Below are 22,356 nucleotides of genomic sequence, written 5' to 3' on the forward strand. Positions count from 1 at the left end.
CGAGTTTAATTAATTCTGGTATAGATAATTTTTATTTGACATCAAATAATTTACTTCATCATATAATTCATGCATTAGAGAAATGACTCTTTCAAGTATAGTGTAATTTTTTACATATCTTGAATATAAATGCTATAAATTTAGTTACTAAAAATCTCTTTTAATTTATTTTTTTAAAAGAGCAGATACAAATGTGATAGTAGGAGAATTGAATAGCTAACTAGTTGTGATTACTCATAGCTTAACGTCGTTTCTGGGTGGTAAGTTCTTAGCTTTTAGCCTGTGTCGTTTTATAACTTCTGTCATTTTTTAGAAAACGTTATCATTTGACTATCTGATGTCGTTTAGTTATGAAAAAGACCGAAAATAGGGTTTTTTTATTAAATTTTTTTTTTTTGCTCTCATGAGGCATTGTTTTGTTAAAATGAAATATTGAAGTGTCTATTATTGGGTCATCTTTTTACAATACCATTTTTTTCGCTATTGTCTTAATCTCGTCTTTGTGAGTAATGTCCCTTAACTAGAATGAACATTAGACTATTTTACCTAAGCCCATAACCTATGCTTATAAATGGTACTTAGGAGAACAGTTATTAGTAAAGTTGAATATTTTTTCTAAAATCAACAAAAAAACGTCATTACGACAAATGCATTAGTGGACCCTATAGATATATTTCAACAAATTCAAAATTATTAACATAAATATTATCATATATAAATGGTTGACATATATATAAACAAATTCTAAATTTATTTACATGCATATATAAGATACACTTATATGATTATATTTTTGGTTAATTTAAACAAAAAAATATTTAATTTACTCATATTCAAGTTCAAATCCCATGAACTAATAATGCCCTCACATAAGATGAGAATTCACAACAAGAAGATAGTGTCATATAATCTAAATCCTTCATAAGTTTTTTTTTTTCAAAAAAAAAAGCTCGAGGCATATCTAACAGAAAAATTATATAACATCTAAAGATATAGGCATCAAACATCTTTGAACACCGATAAGTGAGACCTCAAGACACATCTTCAAAAGTTCATGTGCCTAGTTTTATTTATCTCTGTCAATATTATATACTATTGATGACCCTATTTAGTGTTAGGAAGGCATAAATATTGTTATACTTCCCTTCCTACAGATGAAAATTAAACATCATATTGTTCGAAATATCATTCAACCACTTCTAAAAAAAATAGTGGTTGATTAACTAGCGAATTGAAGAAATTTCAGGAACGAGACTGTGTAGTAGCAATGTGGTGCACCTAAAATTCAAAAACGATACAACAATCAACGATAATCAAGCACCTAATTTCCCAGTCAATGCACGTTCTGAATCTGATTGTTGCTTTGCAAGCATATAAAATATGGGTATAAAATTATATATTAGCATTGGGGCCAAAAAGCAGACCGAAACTTTATTGACGAATATATCTCTTTTTCTTTTTCTTTTGATTTGAGCCAATCATGTAGGTTAAAAATTAATAAAACGACATTACATTGTTGACTTGCTTGACAAAGCGAGTCCACCGATAAGTAAATAATTATTGGGAGTTGAGACCCAAATGGATCGACTAGCTGTACTAATAATAGCCAAACTCTCTAGCAGTCAGTGTGGTTGTTAAGAACCTTGCATAATTTATAGATTTATAAAATAAAAATCGAAGAAAATTACGTTTATTGAATTGCTATGTTTCCCATTCAATAGTCAAAAGTTATCAGTGTAATCAGTGCATATGCTTCTTTAGCCTTTATTTACTTATTTATTTATTTGTGTTAGCTAGCACAGTTTTTATGCATGCACTAAATTTTGTTTTGGCAATCAAGACTCATTTAAAAATTCTGAAAATAACTTAAAAGGTTTGCCTTTTGTCCTACTTAAACCTGGCCTAGCGGGATATCCCGCGTCTCCCGCTACCGCCAGTGATCCCCTCCCGTTATTTGATCAAACGGGAGTCCCGTCCCGTTATGTAATGGGACGGGAGCGGGATTCCGCCTAACGGGAACTCGGGACCCCGTTAGGTGTAAAAAAAAAAATAAAAAATAACGTTTTAAAAGAATTTAACTAATTAAATAGAATGATGTAATTAAAAGGAATTTAAATTAAGTGGGTAGAAATGAAGATTTAAATGAAGTTAAATAATTATATACAAGGACTTAATTGAAAAGATTTTGAAGTAAATGGGTAGAAAAAATAATTAAAAAAATGTGAAATTAAAAATGGGCCTCCTAAAAAACATCACCGACCCCTAAAAAGGTGCGACGGCGAGGAAAAAGAGCACCCCTTTCCTCGTTAATTATTTGAAAATTTATCTCGGACAAGGGCCGGGATATCCCTTAGTTATACAAGTTAGTCTAACCATTTATGTTTACATTTGCGAAATCAACTTCAAAATCGTCAAGAATATCGAAGCACATGAATGTTTCTTGTGCTCGATTTCTATGTTGAATCCAATCCTTACCGCACGTTAATGCTTCGACCATCTCCGGTTTCAAGCTATATTATCTATCGTCGATGATGCGGCCCGCGCTACTAAAAGCTGCCTCAGATGACACGGTTGAAACAGGGATGGTGAGGATGTCTTGTGCCATAGATGACAAGACCGGGAACCTCCTCGCATTCTGTCTCCACCAAACCAAGAGGTCGATGGCTTCGTCATCCGACCTGACCCAATCGTTCCGATCGTACTCTTGGATCTCCGGATGGGACCGTGCGTCGGTTGCGCTCGACCTCGTCTGACTTGTCCCAGCTTCTTGTTGTTGAGGCGATGGGCTGTACGCGGGCGCGTTGACGAAGACATTCGTGTATTGGTGTCTTCTCGGATACTGCGTCTGTGATTGAGATGGTTGTGCTCGGTATTGCGGTAGGAGTTTCGCCTCGTATACCTTGAAAATATCAAAAAATGCTTCAACGATCCTCGGGAGATCAAGTGCAATGTAATCTTGGTCCACGAAATGGTTTCTAATGTACTTCAGAAATTTTTTTAAACCACCAATTTTACATCGGATGTCTAGAATGGCTCCAAAACCGTATAATAATGGAACCTTTTCAGCCCCCCAATATTTTAAAAACTTGGCTGTCATTGCTTGAATAGAATCTTGAAAAATTGTCTCGTTTTTATATTTATCAAGATGCACAGCAATTGCGGTCATAGTGTGAAGACCGAGAAAAGAAGTAGGAGTGTAAACAGCAGAGAGATAACAAGTTTCTTTGTAAAAAATGTCGAGAAAAGAAACAAATGATTCAACCATCTTAATATCATATTCGGATATAGCGTTTTCGCCATGTTCGCTGTTAATGTAAGAAACAATAACATTGACGTAATGCTCGGATAAGAAGTTGGTCAACATGAGAAAGGTATAATTCCACCTAATTTTGTTATCTAGGTGAAAGGTGCGTTCTTGGAGACCGTTTAGTCTAAGGCGTCTCTTAAGCTCATCTACTCTAGAGGTTGAACTATTTATCCAACTAATGTAATTCATAATCTTGTTGATCGAAGGGTCATAATTAGCGGCTCCGGCTTGAACTATGAGGTTTATGATATGGGTAGCACAACATTGATGCAAAAGGGTATCGTCAACGTTAAGTTTCTCCTTTAACTCACTGATCATGGCGTTGTTGCTTGTGGCATTATCTAAGGTTACAGATATAATCATATTGCTCAAACCCCACTCACCTATAACACTAACTATGATGTCTAAGATGTTTTCACCAGTGTGAGAACCTTCTATCCTCCTAAAGGCAATGATACGTTTGTTTAGGTTCCAATCGTCGTCTATATTGTGCACTACAACGCTCATGAAATCCATCTTAGATTGACCAGTCCATATATCCGAGGTTAAGGCAACGCTATATCTACCAGATGATATTGTGTCTTTCATTTGTTCATTTTCTCCTAAAAACCATTTTAGGATATCGGATCTCAAGGCTTTTCTAGACATAATTTGAACGTTTGGAATTATTGTACTCATGAATCTAACGAAGCCTTGAGATTCGATATGACTAAAAGATTGATCGGTGGATACAAAATATTCTACTAAATCACGTCTAAAGCTTACAGGATTGATGTTACTTACCTGGGTTGACGAGGCTCCAGATTGAGTCCCCTGGCAGTGCCTGTGATGACTCCACAATAGCGACGTCCCGACTCTTGTGTTGTGAGCGCTGAAGATTTTGCCACAACTGTGACATTTTCCGGATTTTTCGCCGTTCGCAATCACCTCTTCATAGAAGGTCCACACAACGGACCTAGCACGACGTCGTGGTGGTTGTTGTTGTTGAGGTGGTTGTTGTTGTTGTTGAGCACCTTCATGTTGTTGTTCTTGTCGTTCTCGTCGTTGTCGTCGTTGTCGGGTCTCCTCTTGTTGTTCACGTTGTCGAGGTCGTGGAACTTGAGTTCGAGGTTGAGGTGGTGGTGGCGGTGGTATGTCTTCTTCTTCTTCCTCCTCCTCCTCCTCCTCTTCTTCATTTGGATTTTGGGTTTCATCGTCATCTTCTTCTTCATTTGGATTTTGGGATTCACGATAATGTTGCTCGAATTGTTGAAATTCTTGAAAAGCCACTTAGGATGACGGAATTTGAGCTTGATAGGCTTGCTCGGGATCCATTTGAGGGTAGTATGGCACTTGGGTGTTTGAAATTTCGGTGAATTCTGAATGGTTGAAAGTAGGAGCAACATAATTTGGATCGAAAGAGTATTGGGTGTTTGGGTCGGGGGCGTTTTGAGATAAGTGCAACCAATTTTCTTCAAAACGGTGCATTTGTTGACCTCGGGAAGCTCTTCCCCTTCGACCTCCTTGGTTGCGGGATGAGGAGGCCATGAAAAAATGAAAGCGTTAGAGAGAATCTGAGATTAAAATCGAGAGAGTGTGAGAGAATTTGAGATTGAGATTGAGAGAATTTGAGAGAGTTTGAGAGAGTTTGAAGGATAGGTGTGAAGAAAATGAATGAAATGGGGGGTATTTATAAATTTTAGATATAAGTGGGTAAAAAAAAAAAAAAAATTCGGTCGAAATTGTGTATAACGGCTATATTTAAACGGTAAAAAATAAAACGGCTCTTTTTTTTGCGCCGTTGGATCAAAGATCCAACGGCCGAGATTTAAAAAAAAAAAAATAAACAACGAGACTAACGGGATCACCGGATCCCGTTAGCCAAAGTAACGGGACGGGAGTCCCGTCCGTCAGCCATAACGGGACCACCGCTCCCGTTACCGTGCCTAACGGTAGCGGGGATTCCGTCCCGCCCCGCTACCGTTAGGCCATGATTAGTCCTACTAGTTGGCCAAGAAAAGAAAAATAAAGGCCTAATAATTACACGACATATCGAATTTTAAAATGTATCCCATAAAATACTAAGTTTTTTTTTTTATGTCGAGAATATCAATTGTCCATAATTTGTAGTTAATTTCTTTAGGTATTTTTTAGGGTGCAATAACTATATAACCACATAAAACAATATATTATATCATTTAGTCAATCTTTTATAAATTTTTAGTAAATGGTCACGAAAATTTATTTACAAAGTCACATTAACGTAAATATCTTGTAAATCTTTTAAAATTGATCAAATTTACAAGATGTCACATCACCGAAGTTATTTACTTTACAAATATGTTAACTAATTAGCGAAATCTCTACTTTTGATGAGTTAATTAGTAAATTATTTGTTTTTTTGTTTTTATTCCTTTGACCTTTTCGTTTAGTTTTTATTATTTGTTTACAATTTCATTTAGAATAGTAATTGTTTATAGTTTCACTTTTAAATTTTAATAACTGGTATTTGTGAAATTTAGGTATTCTTAGAATGAGCATAACGAAAACGGTGTATGCGGAACTTCTCCAAAGTAATTTTGCAATTCTAACTTTTGAATTATTCGTATTTCACACGCTGCCCTCTTTTATTTTATTTTTTTCTTTTTGCATCAACAGTCTGTCAAAATTTGGCAGTTTTGACCAATTTTTGTCGCTAGCTTCTTGTCGGATAGAGATCGAACAAGGCTCTAGGAGTGTTTTCTTTTTTTTTTTTACTACAAAATTATGCTACCTAATTTTTATTTACCTTTTAACTATTATATTTATACCTACCAAGCTTAAACTAAGCCTTTGAAGAAGATCATATATGCAATACGCATGCTTATTTTATTTCCATCTGAATTTATTTAAAAAGTTACAAAGCGCAAACGTCTTATTTCGATAAACCACTGACAACTCGTGTAAATAAAGAATTTAAGGGACCAATAAGTCACAGCTCAAAAAACTTAATGACTTCGAGCAAATTTTTTTTTTAACTTATTGGCCTATAATTAAAAAAAATGTATATTGACGTAAATACGGTCTAGTTATTTTATTGATTTATGCTAGTTGGTGGCCGAAGATTGGTAAAATGTTTGTTGAACCAACTTTGTATTTGTCATTATTAAAAAAAAAAAAAAACTGTGTTGTCGGATGTAAAATATTTGTTGCAATGGAAAGCGATTTGCGTTATCAGTAGATGTGGATAAAGTGATACATCCAAGAACATATTAGATTAGCACGAGATATATATATATATATATATATATATAATAACAACTTAGGTGTAGCCTATTAGTATAAATTAATCACTTGTATACAACAGTCACTTTCTCTTCGCTAGGCATGGAAAACGAAGGCATATTATTATATATATTTATTGATTATTAATATTATTTTGACTGTTTCATTTACAAGTAAACCTATTAAATTTTACAGAAACAAAAAACTCACACGGGGCGTTTCTGGTGGCTGTTCAATATTTAATATCTGCCATGCCATGAATGATAAATTTTGTCCCCATATGAGCTTAGGTTTTGTAAGGAAGCGTTTATATAAAAGAGAAAAATAAATAACGTATGAAAAATGCTTAGGTGAGCTTGAAATTGTGTGCACGCGTGTTGTGACAACTTGGCTCAATTTAAGACCTACTCCTAAGATTCGCACCTTCGATATTAGGGTTCTAATATTTGATTTCAATAAAATTTGTATTTTATTTATGTTTAACATGTAGCTTAGCTCTCATATTAATAAATTAATTTATGAATAAGAACTTAATTTGAGCGATACTCTCAAAATATCTGGTTAAGGTCACCAAGTATTGTTACGAAAGGATTACTTTTTTTCCCCTTTTTTTTACCTAGCTATTGTTCGTATTCAGGTGACAAGTGTTCATTACTAAAATATATTTATAATGTAATGTGGAGGAGATAGATTATATCCAAGTATTAACTATAGAACATTAAAGTTATTTGCGTAATGTGCTCATGTACTGACAAGTGCAAAAATATTATTTTATGCTGTGGATGATATATATCTCATTTTCTATGTATTCTTCTTGGGTTGACTGAGCATAAGGATAAGCTTCACTTCGGATATCATTGTCCATTATAATCATATAATGAGGTTTTATTGGGTTGTTGGCACTAAAACAAAAGAAAAGGAATTGCATTGTTTTTATAACATTGACGAAGCGCTGTATCAAGTCAATTTATTTAAACTAGAAATAGTAGAACCATCTTTTATTTTTTTTTTTGAAAGGTACCTACTTTTTATTTTTTTATTTTTTATGATCTCATTTTGTGCGATGCTGAAATATATCTGTATTTTTATGGGCTGAAAAATTAATTGCAGGCCTATTTCAAATAATTATCTTCCGATCATTTTACTATAAAAAAAGATAATTTCAATGAATATATGATTGTGTGAAATAGAATATGATAGCGTACGGATTTTTGTATAAATATTGTATGCATGCAGATTAAATTATTTTTTAAAAAGCCTAATTCAACTTGATTATGGATTGTTCATACACAATTCAAAATTATAACGTGTTAAACATCAAAATAATAGTCGCTTTCAGGAATTACCCAACTTTCTCATTTTCTCTCTAAGCTTTTAAGAATTTTCTATCTCCTACATCAAAATAAACACTGCTATTTAAATTATAGAATAAACTTATTTTTTTAACAACAATTACGTGATATAATGATCTTATAGAAAAGAACAAGTGTGATCTTTAATTGTATTCTAGCTAAAAAAATTGACTACATCCTTCGCTGAACGCCAAGAATTGTATAATTGGTTAGAGATTTATTGTAAAAATACCGGCCCCACTTAAATTATAATGAGAATATGTCAATCTTTTTCTAATTTGATGTAATAGTATCATTATGTGTATAGAGAAGGAGCCGTATGAGATGAAATCTCATGTACGATTCTGAAACAAAGATTTTTGTGATCGAATGTAACGATAAAAGATGCCGACTCAATCCGAAGAAAATTATGCGGAAGCTTTACATAATTATTATGAAGCAAATCAATAATTAAATGATAGTTTTTATCATTTAATTAATAAATAAATCAGAAATTCCATCGGGTGAATGATTAAAAAAAAATGAATATTTTGACCAAAATGCAAAAAATTAATAACTTAAAGGATAATTCTTCTCATTTAATTACTGAACCGACCAGAACGTCATTAGATAAATTGTTTAAAAGCTCCTTAAAAAACGAAGTTATATATTTAAATGCAATAAGCATATATATATTTTTTTTGCGAAATATACTGATTTAATTACAAATTAAACCATAAATGACTATTTTAATCTATCTTTAAATTTGTAAGTTACTCAATGAAATTCATAATAACATTATTTATCTAAAATATAATATTCACTCAATTGTTAAAAGAAAAGCATAAAATTACATGATAATGTTTTTTTCTTCCCTTAAATTTTGTCTCGTCCAAGGCCTCTGAATGAGCTGGTTCATGTGACCATTATTCATTAAATGTCATTGACCAACATGTCGCTACATCTCTATCTCTTCTCTTCCACATTTAGCATGGATTTCAACGTAATATTTTTGTTTTCTTATCTTTATTTCATCGTTCAGTCGCTACAAGATCTTTTTTCGTTTTCTATTTTTTTTTTCTTTAACTACATTAATATTTTGTATTTATAGTGCATCTAAGAATGTATGCCCATTTTTTTATAAGAAATATGAATATTTCGAGCACGTAACTAACCTTAATGCTTTTTTTTTTTTGCAACATCATAAATTATAAATAGAAGAAACGGCTTTAAAGAGTCATATAATCATTCAAATACAAAAAATATATTTCAAAGTTTAATTTTTTTTTTTGAATAGTTATATAACTCAAGTTGTATTTAACTATCTCATGATATAGCGTATAATCTTATATTAATTTATGCTATTTTTAATTATTTATTTTAGGCTAAGATTTAATGTAAGGTCTAAAAGAAATACAGAAATATAAATATATATATATATATATATATATATATATATATTTTGTATACCTGATAGATACTTGATGATCCTCACAATATATTTAGTCGACACGAACATAATTTTATAGAGAAATTGTAAATGTTAAATTGTAAAATTTAGGAGGTGAGCACATAAAATTTATCAAGGACAAAAATATGATAAATTGTTTTGATTTAAGTGTCTATGTGTTAGTGCATGATTATTGGCAACTCCAATTAGTGCATGTGCATGATCTTTACCAATAAGAAATCCCGAATCCAAACAACTCAGAGAAACAAACAAGACATATCTTATCCACTTGGATTTTCCAATATATTTTTGCTTCAAGTTTCTCTCCTCTGCACTTGGAAATTATTTGAAAGCTCTTTCCAGGGTAGGGATCGAATTAATTCTCACATTCACAACATTGACTCAGTGTCGAACAGAAATTTCTTTGACTCTTTCAGAGAGTGATTGAACAAATGGGAATAAATCATATTCCTCTTCCAAAATATGCCATTCATGACCTTCATTCTCGTCTTAAAAAAATCTTCTTAGGTTTTTTTTTTTTTTCCCTCTCTAATAAATAAAACTATTCCCTTCGTATAGTGATGATATAATTTATGAATTATTTTTTGAGAACTACCGTATATATCGTTAACGAATCCCATATAAATAATAGTTTATTTTTATTTTAATGCAGGTACAGGAAAAATCTTCAAAACGTACTCTCTAAAAAAATTAATTCATTAATTAATTTCAACGCAAACTTGACGACCCTTTGAAGTGAACTGAATATTTGATAATCATTGATAAATGTATTAGAGAATTATTATTAGTGTTTATTATTTATTTATTTTTTCAATTACATTCAGACCCTTATGTTAAGTAGTATAAATACTACTCCTGTGTGTATATAAATATTGTCGTCAGATACATTTCCTACAAAATGTTGGCCGCGATATTCTCTAGTCATTGATAAATATAGGCCGCGATATTCTATAATCAATCATCTGCAAATTTCGCAATGATACTCCGTGATTTTACTGAGAATTAACGACAATGAATACTGTCATTCAATATCTCAGTTGTTTAGGTATATGAAAGAGCATTTCTCATTCAAAGTTCGATTGTCATTTTGGTAATGTTTAAGCAAGGAACTTGATTCCCTTCCGACACAACTCTCGAGAATCGCATAATAAGTTAAAAACCATGTTGTATTGAAATTTGCAATTCTAAACCTCACGTTCTCACTTCTTCTAGAAACAGAAAGCTACTATGTTCACTACGAGTGGTTATAATTTATGAATTTAATAGTTAAGTTTTAACCTTTACAGTCTCGTTAAAAAAATGTCCAATCAAACCGTTCTAAGAACAAAAAAACCCCACCTATATAAAAAAAAAAAAAAAAGACCATTTGTCTTTTCTCCTTCTATAAGAACGGAAATAGAATAGTAGTCACCATTATGAGACCATGATAAAGACCACACATGAATAGACACATTATTACAAATTAGCCTTTCATAAGAGTCATAATGACTACTTTTGACTTATCATTACCTTCTCTCTCTCTCTCTCTCTCTCTCTCTCTCTCTCTCATACCAGTCCTTCCATACCACTCACTCTCTCGTTCGTACCCACAAAACCAAACCAAACAAAATGAACTAAGCAAATCTTTGTTTCTCAACTCGTTGCTCAAAAACTTGCACTGAAAAATATCATGACGAATTTCAAACCCATACTTCTTCTTCTCCTACTTTTCCTCGTCTTCTTTTCCTTCCCATCTCTCGGACTCGGATCTCTCGCTGGAGACTCGGAAATCCTCATCCGGGTCAAAAACGCCCAGATCCAAGACCCGGGAGAAAATCTCCGCGACTGGGTCAAACGCGCCGAGCCTAACCCGTGCAGCTGGACCGGAGTCACGTGCAACAAAGAAAAAAACGCTGTCGTTTCGCTCGATTTAGCCGGGTTGGAAATTCGGGTCGGGTTTCCATCCGAATTTTGTCGGATTCGGACCCTCCGAACTCTGATTCTCCAAAACAACAGCGTTTACGGAAATCTCTCTTCTCAGGCGATTTCTCTATGCTCTCGCTTGATTCATCTCGACCTTTCTTACAATGAGCTCGTCGGAGACTTGCCGGAGCTTTCGCCAGAGTTTACGACGCTGGAGTATCTCGACCTTTCGTACAACAACTTCTCCGGCAAGTTACCGGCGAGCTTCGGGAACATTCCGGCGCTAAGATCCTTGAACTTGACACAGAATCTTCTCTCTGGTCCGATTCCTTCGTTCTTAGGGAATCTAAGCGAGTTGACGGATCTGATTCTAGGTTTCAATCCGATGGAGAGGAGTCCTCTACTGGCGGAGATCGGGAAACTGAGGAAGCTCGAGATTCTATTCCTCGCGAGCTGTCAACTCGTCGGAGAAATTCCGGAGTCGATCGGAGATCTGGTCAGCCTCAAGAATCTCGACTTGTCTTGGAACGAGATGACCGGTGAGATTCCTCGGAGCATCGGCGGTCTGAGGAGCGTCGAGCAGATCGAGCTTTACAGGAATTTCTTCTCCGGCGAGTTGCCGGAGAGCTTAGGAAATTTGAGCCGCCTGGCCATGCTGGACGTCTCCGAAAATGCTCTCACCGGAAAATTGCCAGCGAAGATCGCCGGCTTAGGTCTAGTCTCTCTGAACCTCAACGATAACTTCTTGGAAGGGGAGATTCCAGAGGTGTTGACTTCAAACCCTTACTTGACTCAGTTCAAGATCTTCAACAACAGCTTCTCTGGAAAGATCCCGGCGGATCTCGGCCGGAATTCGGAGCTCTTCGAGTTCGATTTCTCGACGAACAAATTTACCGGCGAGCTTCCTCTCCACCTCTGCGCGAAGAAAAACCTCGGGAAACTCATCGCGTTCGGGAACAGGCTCACCGGAGAGATTCCAAGCTCTCTGGAGAACTGCACTTCACTGAACTACGTCAGAATCGAAAACAACGAGCTCACCGGCGAAATTCCCGGCGGACTATGGGGACTTCCGAAGCTCACTATGCTCAACTTGGAGAACAACCAGCTCGAAGGCCCAATCTCAACTTCCATCTCCAACGCCGTTAAAATGAAGTCGCTCCTCATCTCCACCAACCGCTTCTCCGGCGAACTCCCGCCGGAGCTCTGCCGCCTGAAGAATCTCATCAAACTCGAGCTCGGCGCAAACGGATTCTCCGGTGAAATCCCAAACTGCATAAGCAACCTCAGAGCCATACAGAATCTGAAGATGGAGTCAAACTCGCTCACCGGACCGATCCCCGACTCGCTCAACTCGCTCACCGAACTCGTCGAGCTCAACCTCTCCCACAACCGCCTCTCCGGCTCGATCCCGCCGGAGATCGGAAACCTCCCGGTGCTAAACTACCTCGACCTATCACAAAACCTCCTCACCGGCGAAATCCCGAACACACTAACCAAGCCGAAGCTAAACGAATTCAACCTCTCCGGGAACAAACTCCACGGAAAAATCCCCGCCGGACTAGACCAATACCTCCAAGGCCTGAGAGATAACCCGGGCCTCTGCCTCTCCAACCCGACCCGAACCAACTCGTTTCCCTCCTGCTCGGCGTCCCGCCACGTCACCATATCCGCGGTGGCGGTGGTGATCGTCCTCTCGGTCTTCGCCGCCGTTTTAGTCGCCTCTTTCCTCTGCTACGCCAGAAGAAAGGGCGTGACGCTGTGTCCGCCGAGGAAGAAGAAGAAGCGGCTCCGAAAAATGACGACGTTTCAGAGGATTTGGGTGGAGGAGGACGAGGTGGCGACGGTGATGCTCTCGGAGGAGAAGGCGATCGGGTCGGGCGGGTCGGGTCGGGTCTACAAAGTGGGCCTGAAGTCGGGCCAGACGGTCGCGGTGAAGAAGCTGTGGGGCCGGGCCCAAGAGGCGGAGCCCACGTTCGAGTCCGAGGTGGCGGTGCTGGGGCGGGTCCGGCACGGGAACGTGGTGAAGCTCTTGTTCAGCTGCTCCGGCGAGGACGGGAGGTTCTTGGGGTACGAGTACATGGAGAACGGAAGCCTGGGCGACGCCCTCCACGGCGGCGGAGGGCTGCCGGAGTGGCCGGCCAGGCTGGCGGTGGCGGTGGGGGCGGCGCAGGGGCTGTCGTACCTCCACCACGACTGCGTTCCGGCGGTGGTGCACCGCGACGTGAAGAGCAACAATATCTTGTTGGACTCCGAGTTCCGAGCCCGCGTGGCGGATTTCGGGCTCGCCAAGTTCCTCGGCGGCCGAGATGATGACGTGGAGGTTTCCCGCGTTGCAGGGTCCTACGGCTACATCGCACCAGGTAATTTAAAAAAAAAAAAGGAATGATCAACCTTTTAATAATTTTTTTTTTTTTTTTTATTTCAGTTACGTTTCTTTTGATTATGCATATGATTAAACCGTGAAGTTAACTAACACATGCACAAACGACACGTATAATGAACTCTAATTAAAGCGGGGGAGAATGGATTTTTCTTCATTTAATGCATGATTATTGGGGAATAGATGGATTGCTTTGTTTTACTATTTATAGTAGTAAAAAACTAAAAAATTAGAAACGTATCGAGTAAAAAAGATTAATCTAATACGATAGACTAGATTTTTCCTATCCTGAATGACCCAGAAAAAGTAAAAAATAATAATCATTGATTGTTTCAATTTCACTATAAGAGTTGTAAAATAAAATATTAAATTAGAAATGTATAAATGTGAGTTTTGAAGGAGCTCCACTCGTTTATATGTGAATTTAATGCGATTGAGAATTGATGTGTGTGTGTGTGGGTGTGTTAGTTTGGTCTCTCTTTTTTTTTTTTTTTTTGTTCTTGAAATTATTGAGCATTGGTCATGAATTTTATTTAATAACGTTCATCAAGTTGTGAGACATGTACGGGTGAGTGAGCGAGAGATCCAGTCAGGTGTCACTTTCACAATTCATTAATTTTTTTTTCGTCTTTCCGTATTTAATAATTGGAAGACATAATGTAGCGATTCATTAATGCCATATATCATATATGAATTATGATGGATCACTATAACTTTCATGGCTCAAAATTCATGATTCCACAGAATATGCGTACACATTGAAAGTGAACGAGAAGAGTGACGTGTACAGCTTTGGAGTTGTGCTTTTGGAGCTAATCACCGGAAAAAGACCAAACGACTCGTCCTTCGGAAGCAACAAGGACATCGTGAAATGGGTCACGGAGACAGCGCTGTCTCAAGAAGAGGATAGTACAGTCGATGATGGTCAACCCATTCGCTGGAGAGACTTGGACGAGCTCGTTGACCAAAGAGTTGATCGGTCAACGTGTGACTACGAAGAGGTTGAGAAGGTTTTGAACGTGGCTCTCATGTGTACGTCTACGATTCCTCTCAATAGACCGTCCATGAGAAAGGTCGTTGAGTTGCTAAAGGATCTCAAGTCTCTTTCGCTCCAACCCAAACTAAAACTAGGCGATGAAGAGCCTTGATTTAATGAAGTGGTTAGTTTCAAATGGGGTTAACGAGAGCCAAATGTAAATTATTTTGTTTAGTTAAAACTAAGAGGGTAATTATTACTCTGCTTTTTTCCTCGACGATTAAAATGTTTGTGGTTGATAATTGGCTGGTGATTTTAGTTTACATATACTTCGATGAGCAGTGAGAACGCCATAAACGATTTACAAATAGGATATACAAATTTAGCCAATTTTATTTTTTTTAATCCCTTAATTTTGAGAATAATGATTGACAACGAAAACTATAGTTACACTGCGAAGTTGTGTGAAATGGTGTCTAAGTATTAGAAATGGGAAAATAACACATCCAAAAAGGAAGCATAAAATGACAAGGTTTAAATGGTATATAAGGGGATTCCTCACTTATATTTTTATTTAGCCTAACTAGAAATAAGCATTGAAACATTGGGGAATGTAGTTGAATTTTTGTTTTTCAGAGCATATCGGCCACCGAACGACGTAATCATCGGTATGTCGCAAAAGTTCGTTGATATGGCGTCGTTTTTGCCCCTAAACCTTGTTATCGTATTCGTAAGTGAATGTCATTTGACATTAAGCAAAAGAAAAAGCATAAAAATTGCAACAAATCAGAATATAATTATCATCTTAAAATTAAGTCAATATCGCATGGAAGCTTTAGCTAGTGTGACGTATATCATATTGTTACAACTTATGGCTAGAAACCATGATTCATCAGTAAAATGAAGTTCTTAATTAATATATATATTTAAGTAGGCATATATCACCTTTGACGAGAGAAGAACTAAAAAGCTACACATGCTTTTTTGTTCATGGCACAACATTCACCAGTTTTAAGAATATGCATTGACTAGCATTTGTTCATGAATCACTAGATTTTAGAGACTCTCGGTAGTTAAAAGATCAAATGAAAATGCTAATAATTTCATTTTACTAAAATGTTGGTGACCAATGAAACACTGACCTAATTTTTTACAATAGTTTAAAACATCCATTTGAACCTGTTGCGGCGATTTTTTTAAATATTTTTTTTATCTTCACCCAAAAATGTGATACATGCATGGGTAGCTTTTCTGTAAATATATAAAATGTTATGGACAATCATATAAAATACAATGATTAATGATGTCACATCACAAAATATAAGTAAATTTTAAATATATTTGAAATGGTGACTAGATTGTAAATTATTTCAACAGGTCTAGTCCACGAGATTTTTTCATTATTTTTTAGATGTATATAGGACGTATTGTTGTTGTACAAGGCACTAGCCTTTTTTCCCGATCAAAAAAAGGTACTAGCCTTTCTGCAATTAATTTGGCGTTAGAACTTACTTTCAGTTATATTTATTATCTTTACGAATGAAGATATCATTTGGACATTTCATTAGTGGAAGCCTTAATTTGAGGGTGTTTACGTGATTTTGTGGCCATGATCATATTTAAGGCATCAATTTTCTTCATGATCTCTACTTATGGGGCTCTAAACAACCGTTTAGGCCTTGAAACTGGAGGTGTCCAACTCTTTGTATACACTCTCTTGGGCCGGCACTTTATTTCGTTGAAAGCCCAAACCATGACAAGTCTTCGTGACTTATCTCTTGTTTTCAACATTTTGTTGTGAAGTTTAATTTATTTGGATGGTTTAATTCTTTTTAGAAATTTACAACCAACTAAGCCATCTTAAACTTAAAATTTTCATTACTAGAAGCAAACACATGGGGACTATATCTACCACCACCAGGCATCCATGAGGACATTGTCAAGCGTCGAGCGCGCGCGATCAGATCTGGGCTCTTGTGCAAAAATAAAGTAGCCGAAGATCCTACGCAGCGGTTTGTGCAAATCCGGAGAAACGGCGTCGGAGATGAGCACCCCACCGGAAGGAATTGCATAGTTGCTAATTGATTAATATGTAAATTTTCGTTAATAGTAGTTAATTATTGTTAATTGTTAACTTTTTGGTTTTTTTTGTTTTTGTTTTTACAAAGCTAATAATCGTTAATTATTGTTAATGAGACGTCTTCATCTTCTTCTTTATGATTTTTTTTCATAAAATGTTTTTCATTTTGATGAGTGATTGTCTTCATTTTTGTTTTTTTTGTTAAGTATTGAGAGGTAGTTACCTAAATGCGATTCTAATTATCACGTTATCCTTTTTTATATGCTGATAAATAAAATAGGCAATTTTAAAAGAAAGGAAAAATAAGTTTTTTAGATGCTTATAATTGTTGTCACGTCGGCAAATGACTATTTGGCTAAAACTTATAAAATGTTAGCTAAATTAAAATTTCGACGTTTCAATTTAGCTGCTTAGCTAGAGCTCCTTTCTTTTTAAGGGTTATGCAGCTAATTAGCCAAACATTAGTCAATTTTTGTTGTTGATATTGTACAATAGTATTAAAAAGCGAACATAAAAGCATATATATATATATATATACACACACAAATAATTCTAGGATATAAATCAATTAATAAATGACTAATTAACAAGATTAAATTATAATCATAACAAATAGAGAAAACATCAACAAAATCAAGGAAACAACCCAAAATTGAAAGATTTTTCCATATTCTGCTTTTAGTTTTAAAGCGCATTCAAAACTCCAATTCGAAATTTAACAAGATTAGGTTTAATTTAACAGTAATTTAATTTTGAAACACAATTTATTCCCGATTTAATTAAGGTATTTAAGTTTTTGTTACAATCATGTACCAAATATGGTCATTTATTGAAATTTCTTAAATGTTGGTTATTTTATAATCCAATGTTTGAAGTGGCTTGTTAAAATTATAAATAATATAACAAGTCGATAAAGTATTTTAAATTTACTATGTTAGCTAGTTTTTTTTTTTATATATAAAATTGAATTCTCCAATTAAACCATCCAAAATCACCTAAGCATTTGAGCAAACATCACCATATCTTTATCTTGGATACTATAGGCTCAAAATATATTACGTATAATTTTCCTGCTTTTATGCCTTTTGACCATGGACAACGGTGGAAGTGGAATTGAAAATTCTGCATGGTTTACTAATAATAGGTCCTACTAGTGGTCATAAAATTCTGGCCTAGACGAAGAAATTTTGTGCCCTCCAAAGACTTCCAAGAAAATTTTGTCACTTGATATTAAAAAAGAAAAGAAAAAGAGGGTTGTGTTCCTCGCTCATGACCTTGTGTCCATTTTGCGTTCTATCATGTCTTGAAATCTTAAATGTTTACACTGTGCAACTTACACAGAACTACTTCTTCATACTTCCTAACCGTTATGAGGTGAAAAGATCTTATCATCATTTCATATTTTGTTAAGCGACTGCTAGTTTTTGTTGTCGCTCTTTTTTTAGGTGGATAATAATTATATGATCATTTAAAGTTTTTTCTTTATACCAAAATTCATTAATTGTTTCTAATTATTAAATTATGATTATTTATTGATAAATTTGTAAAAAAAACACAAAAAAACGTTGTTATTGATAAATTTAATCATAATTTTTTAAAAAGTCCATTAGGTAAATAGTCACATTTACAGTTTGACATTGTTAAATAGTTAACATTTCGTAAATCTTAAATAAATAGTCACTTTCATATATTTATAAACGTAAATTTGAGGTAAATAGTCACTTTCATTTATTAGGTCACATCATCTTTATAATTATTTATCTAAAATTTACGAAACATTGACTATATAGCAATTCTAAACGTTTTAATTGACTATTTATTTAATTTTTTATTTTAAAATTAGAACAATTGAATTTTAGTCGGAAAAGTTTAAACGATCATAGTTCTAGAATCACCTCTATAAGATATTGATTGGGTTAATGATTGAACTTACTATGTCTCGCGTCAAAATTTTGGATCGAGTACCCGATTAATTTGGAATATACTTGTAAATATATAAATAATATCTCGAGCAATAGTCATATATCCTTATTTACTTGTCAAGAATTAAGGCTCGTAAGGGTCAAAATATATTTTCATGTTTTATAAGTGTTTTCCTGGCCCTCATTGGGAATTGATAGGATTAATGATTGGATTTCCAAAAGCTCCTTTTGAAATTTGGAATCGTGTCCAATTCAATCCGACTATACTAGCAAAAAAAAAAAAAAAAAAAACTTTAGAGCTTGCCGTACCATCCTATACCTTTAGTTGAAAATTTCAACTACTTTTAACTTATTTATTCTTTATAGATTAAATAAGTTTTTCTATTGCTTTTTGTTCCTCTTTTTACAACCAAAAACTATTCAAAATACAGACTAGGAGTTTTAACATATCTAAAAAAAAAGCCCACGGTCGACGATGGCGTTTGTTAATTCAAGGCCGAATTTCCACCCACTTGCGAAATATCCTTTGGCCGGATCTGATTCGAGGCATGATCGACGAATTAATCCGTGTTGCTTAGCTAATATTCTATAATTTACTCGGAGAGCGAGTTAGTATAGTACTTAATCTATACAGGCCTAAGTAATTGTAATGAAATAAATTAACAAATATTTAGCAATATAAGACATAAAAACATAAACATTTGCATTTTAACCAACGTTTTGTAAATTTTTCGTAAATAGCAAAAAATGTGACGTAACCAACATTATTTACACATATTTACCAGAAATTTACTCTGTGAAAATAGATTTACGTGACTATTTACAAAAAATTAACGAAACGTTGACAATTTAGAAATTTTTAATGTTTCATATGGCTAGATAACCATTGGACCCATAAATTAATGAATACATAAGTTTATTTTATCCTCACTCGAAGAATAATACCGTATACTCACAAAGCAGGATTGTATATATCAGTTTGTGCTATCTTCTACATGCACATTCAATGATGGGTAAACGCTTATTGTCGATGTTATATATATATATATAGGGCATCAGAGCTTGGTCCTCGTGGATTTCATCGCAAAATTCAGATTATTATTTTCATCGCATTGTGAGATGCAAAAGTATAGGTAGGGGATGAGGATCTAGAGACGTAATACGCCCCACCTAAACTTTAAAAATAAATTTTTTACTCATAATTTTATTAGTTTTTTACGTTCTTAGCTTAAAATAACATATATCTTATTAATGTATGTCCCCCCAATTTAAAAAAAAAAAAAAAAACTTTCCCATGAAAAATTTAGACTATTTTATAATTTTATAGATGCCCATCCCAAGTTCAAATAATTCTTGGCGGCTTTCAAGGAAAAAATTGAGATAGCTCTTCAATTTTCTAGAAACAATTTTGGTAGTGTTCTAATATTCTTGCACTTGGTTTTGAAGTTTTTCCAAATTTATCTCGGTTAGAAAATGACAAATTCTCTAGGTGAAAAAAATGAAACAAAATATATGTGATGCAATTTATTGAGAAGCTCGACAAACACGAGATGATACCGACGAAATATTGACAAAATCTCGCGGTATTTTATAATTGGCTTCAAGTTTGAGATATTTAATATATCATATTAGGATAGTATTTAAATATGATAGTTTTTATTTTATTTTAAAAACGGTATTATCGCTCAAGATTACACGATATATTAGCGCATGTGACACTATTGATCAAGATTATATGATTTATGATAAATTTTAAAGGGCATGCATTTCTATAGTCCATGAGACTTATGTCCAGGAGCTTTTATGTATGTGTGGGATTAGCATAATATTTTATTTTGTGTGGAAAAAATTACCACTTTTTACTTTGTTACAATAATTTATATAATTATTTTTTTAAAAGAGAAAAATAAATGGAGAAAATGTCAAAATGTTGGTCTCTACACGAGTTTTGTTGCGGTCATGTTGCGCCACAACAGAAACTTCTTTTCTCCATTTGAACGAAATTTCTTCATTTAATTCTTCTCTTTATAAAGTATAAACACACAAATCTCTCTCTCTCTCTCAGTACGCAACAGTAGTACCATCCCATACGGATCTCTCTCTCTCTCTCTCATTCACAACCAATCATCGTTCATCATATTATCATAATAAGTCATATATAACACAACCAGGTCTATATATATATAATATATTATATACAATAATATCTCACCATCGTCTTCGAAACAGCACTGAAAAGAGATGAAAAAGAAGACACGACTGGTATGCTTCTCATTCGCGGCCTACGCCAAAACCCTAATCGCCGCCCTAAAATCCACCGGCGTCAAGATCGCTCCAGGCCTCACCGCCGCCGAATTCTCCTCCCTCGAAACCCTACTCCGATTCACATTCCCTCCCGACCTCCGCGCAATCCTCCGCGAAGGCCTTCCGATCTCCGCCGCCGGATTCCCCGACTGGCGCTCCGCCTCGCCGCCGCCAATCCTCCGCCGCGGCCGATCCTCGCCGCCTCTGATTCCGGTGTTCGGAGACTGTTACGTTCCCTCCGTTCCGTCGGAGGCCGGAAATCCGGTGTTTCGAGTCGCCGGAGACGGCGAGGTCAGCGTCGCGAGCTTCGACCTCGCCGGCTTCTTCCGGCTGCTGGTGGAGCCGGTTTGGGCGGCGAAGGAGGCGAGGAGAATCGAGTTCTGGACGGAAGCTGCGGAGGCGCGTGGCGACGCGTGGTGGTTCCGCGCGTGCATGGAAGGGGTTTCGCGGAAGCTGAAAGAGGGAGGGTGGTGTGAGGAAGACGTGAGGGAGATGACGGAGATGGACGGCTGCGATCGGTCTGATCGGACGGTGAATATTTGGCGGCGTGTTGACGTGGCGGAGGTGACGTGGCCAGTTAGGAAGCTTTCGGTGGTTTTGCTCCGTGCGGGGTGGAGCGAGGAGGACGTGAAGTATTCGTTTGGGATATTGGAGAGCGAAAACGACGATCGAGACTTCGTCGTTGGTTGACTTGTATAGTAGATATTTAAGGTCATTCATTCACATTTTATTATTATATTGTAAATAAATATTCTTCCTATTTATTTTTGTGTTTTTGGGGGTGACGTAAGGTAAGAAGAGTAAATTGTTATGGTTAGTAATAATAATAAATAAATAGGGGTGCTAATGGTGGCCAGTGAGTTCATTTGGCTTTGAGGAAAACATTTTTGGTGTTTTGACTATTTTATTTTATTTTTGGTAAATTTTTGTATGAAAAGGGTTATTGATTGTGGGTAAAATATTTGTTTTTCGATGGGGTGGATTGAATCAAGGATCGAATCAATTAATAAGGTCAAACCGTCAAAGTCATTTAAGCCGAGCCTTAGAAATCTACACCATTTTATTATGGAATATGCCGTGATAAGAGCGCGAAATAATGGTTTTACGTGTGTGTCTGTAATGCTTATTTTGTGGACTTAGACCATAGACCGACTTCTATAAATATTATCATCTGCATTTCTCTAAGCACTCATAAGTAGTAATAATAATCGTCATAATCATAATTTTCGTAGTCGCTTATTTTGTTTCAGATTCTTAAAAATAAATTTGGCTCTTTTTTTTTTTTGTTGTTGTTGTTGTTGTTGTTGTCTTTTTTAGATATTTATATATATACCTACCGTGTACGCAGGACTGCGTGTACGTATTTAAGTTCTTGTTATTTTCATGTAAGAAAATTGTAATACTCAATGTTTTACTTTGAAATTTACTCATTACTGATAG

General features: G+C 35.4%; 2 protein-coding genes across 2 annotated transcripts; both read left to right on the forward strand.

Moving 5' to 3' along the window:
* Nucleotides 1-10,834: 10,834 nt before the first annotated feature.
* Nucleotides 10,835-14,912, forward strand: HSL2 (HAESA-like 2). Its single transcript, XM_089613802.1, has 2 exons — nt 10,835-13,614; nt 14,379-14,912. Exons 1-2 carry the CDS (start codon nt 11,022-11,024, stop codon nt 14,780-14,782), a joined length of 2,997 nt encoding a protein of 998 aa, XP_089469928.1. The 5' UTR covers nt 10,835-11,021; the 3' UTR covers nt 14,783-14,912.
* Nucleotides 14,913-20,794: 5,882 nt separating this feature from the next.
* LOC149399055 (uncharacterized) lies at nt 20,795-21,889 on the forward strand. Its single transcript, XM_089613236.1, has one exon. It carries the CDS (start codon nt 20,854-20,856, stop codon nt 21,604-21,606), a length of 753 nt encoding a protein of 250 aa, XP_089469362.1. The 5' UTR covers nt 20,795-20,853; the 3' UTR covers nt 21,607-21,889.
* Nucleotides 21,890-22,356: the final 467 nt, after the last annotated feature.

Source organism: Urtica dioica, chromosome 4 (assembly GCF_054948205.1).
Source record: "Urtica dioica subsp. dioica isolate 48M chromosome 4, U.dioica_male_clone48M_v1_H2, whole genome shotgun sequence".
In the NCBI taxonomy this organism is placed as follows: domain Eukaryota; kingdom Viridiplantae; phylum Streptophyta; class Magnoliopsida; order Rosales; family Urticaceae; genus Urtica; species Urtica dioica.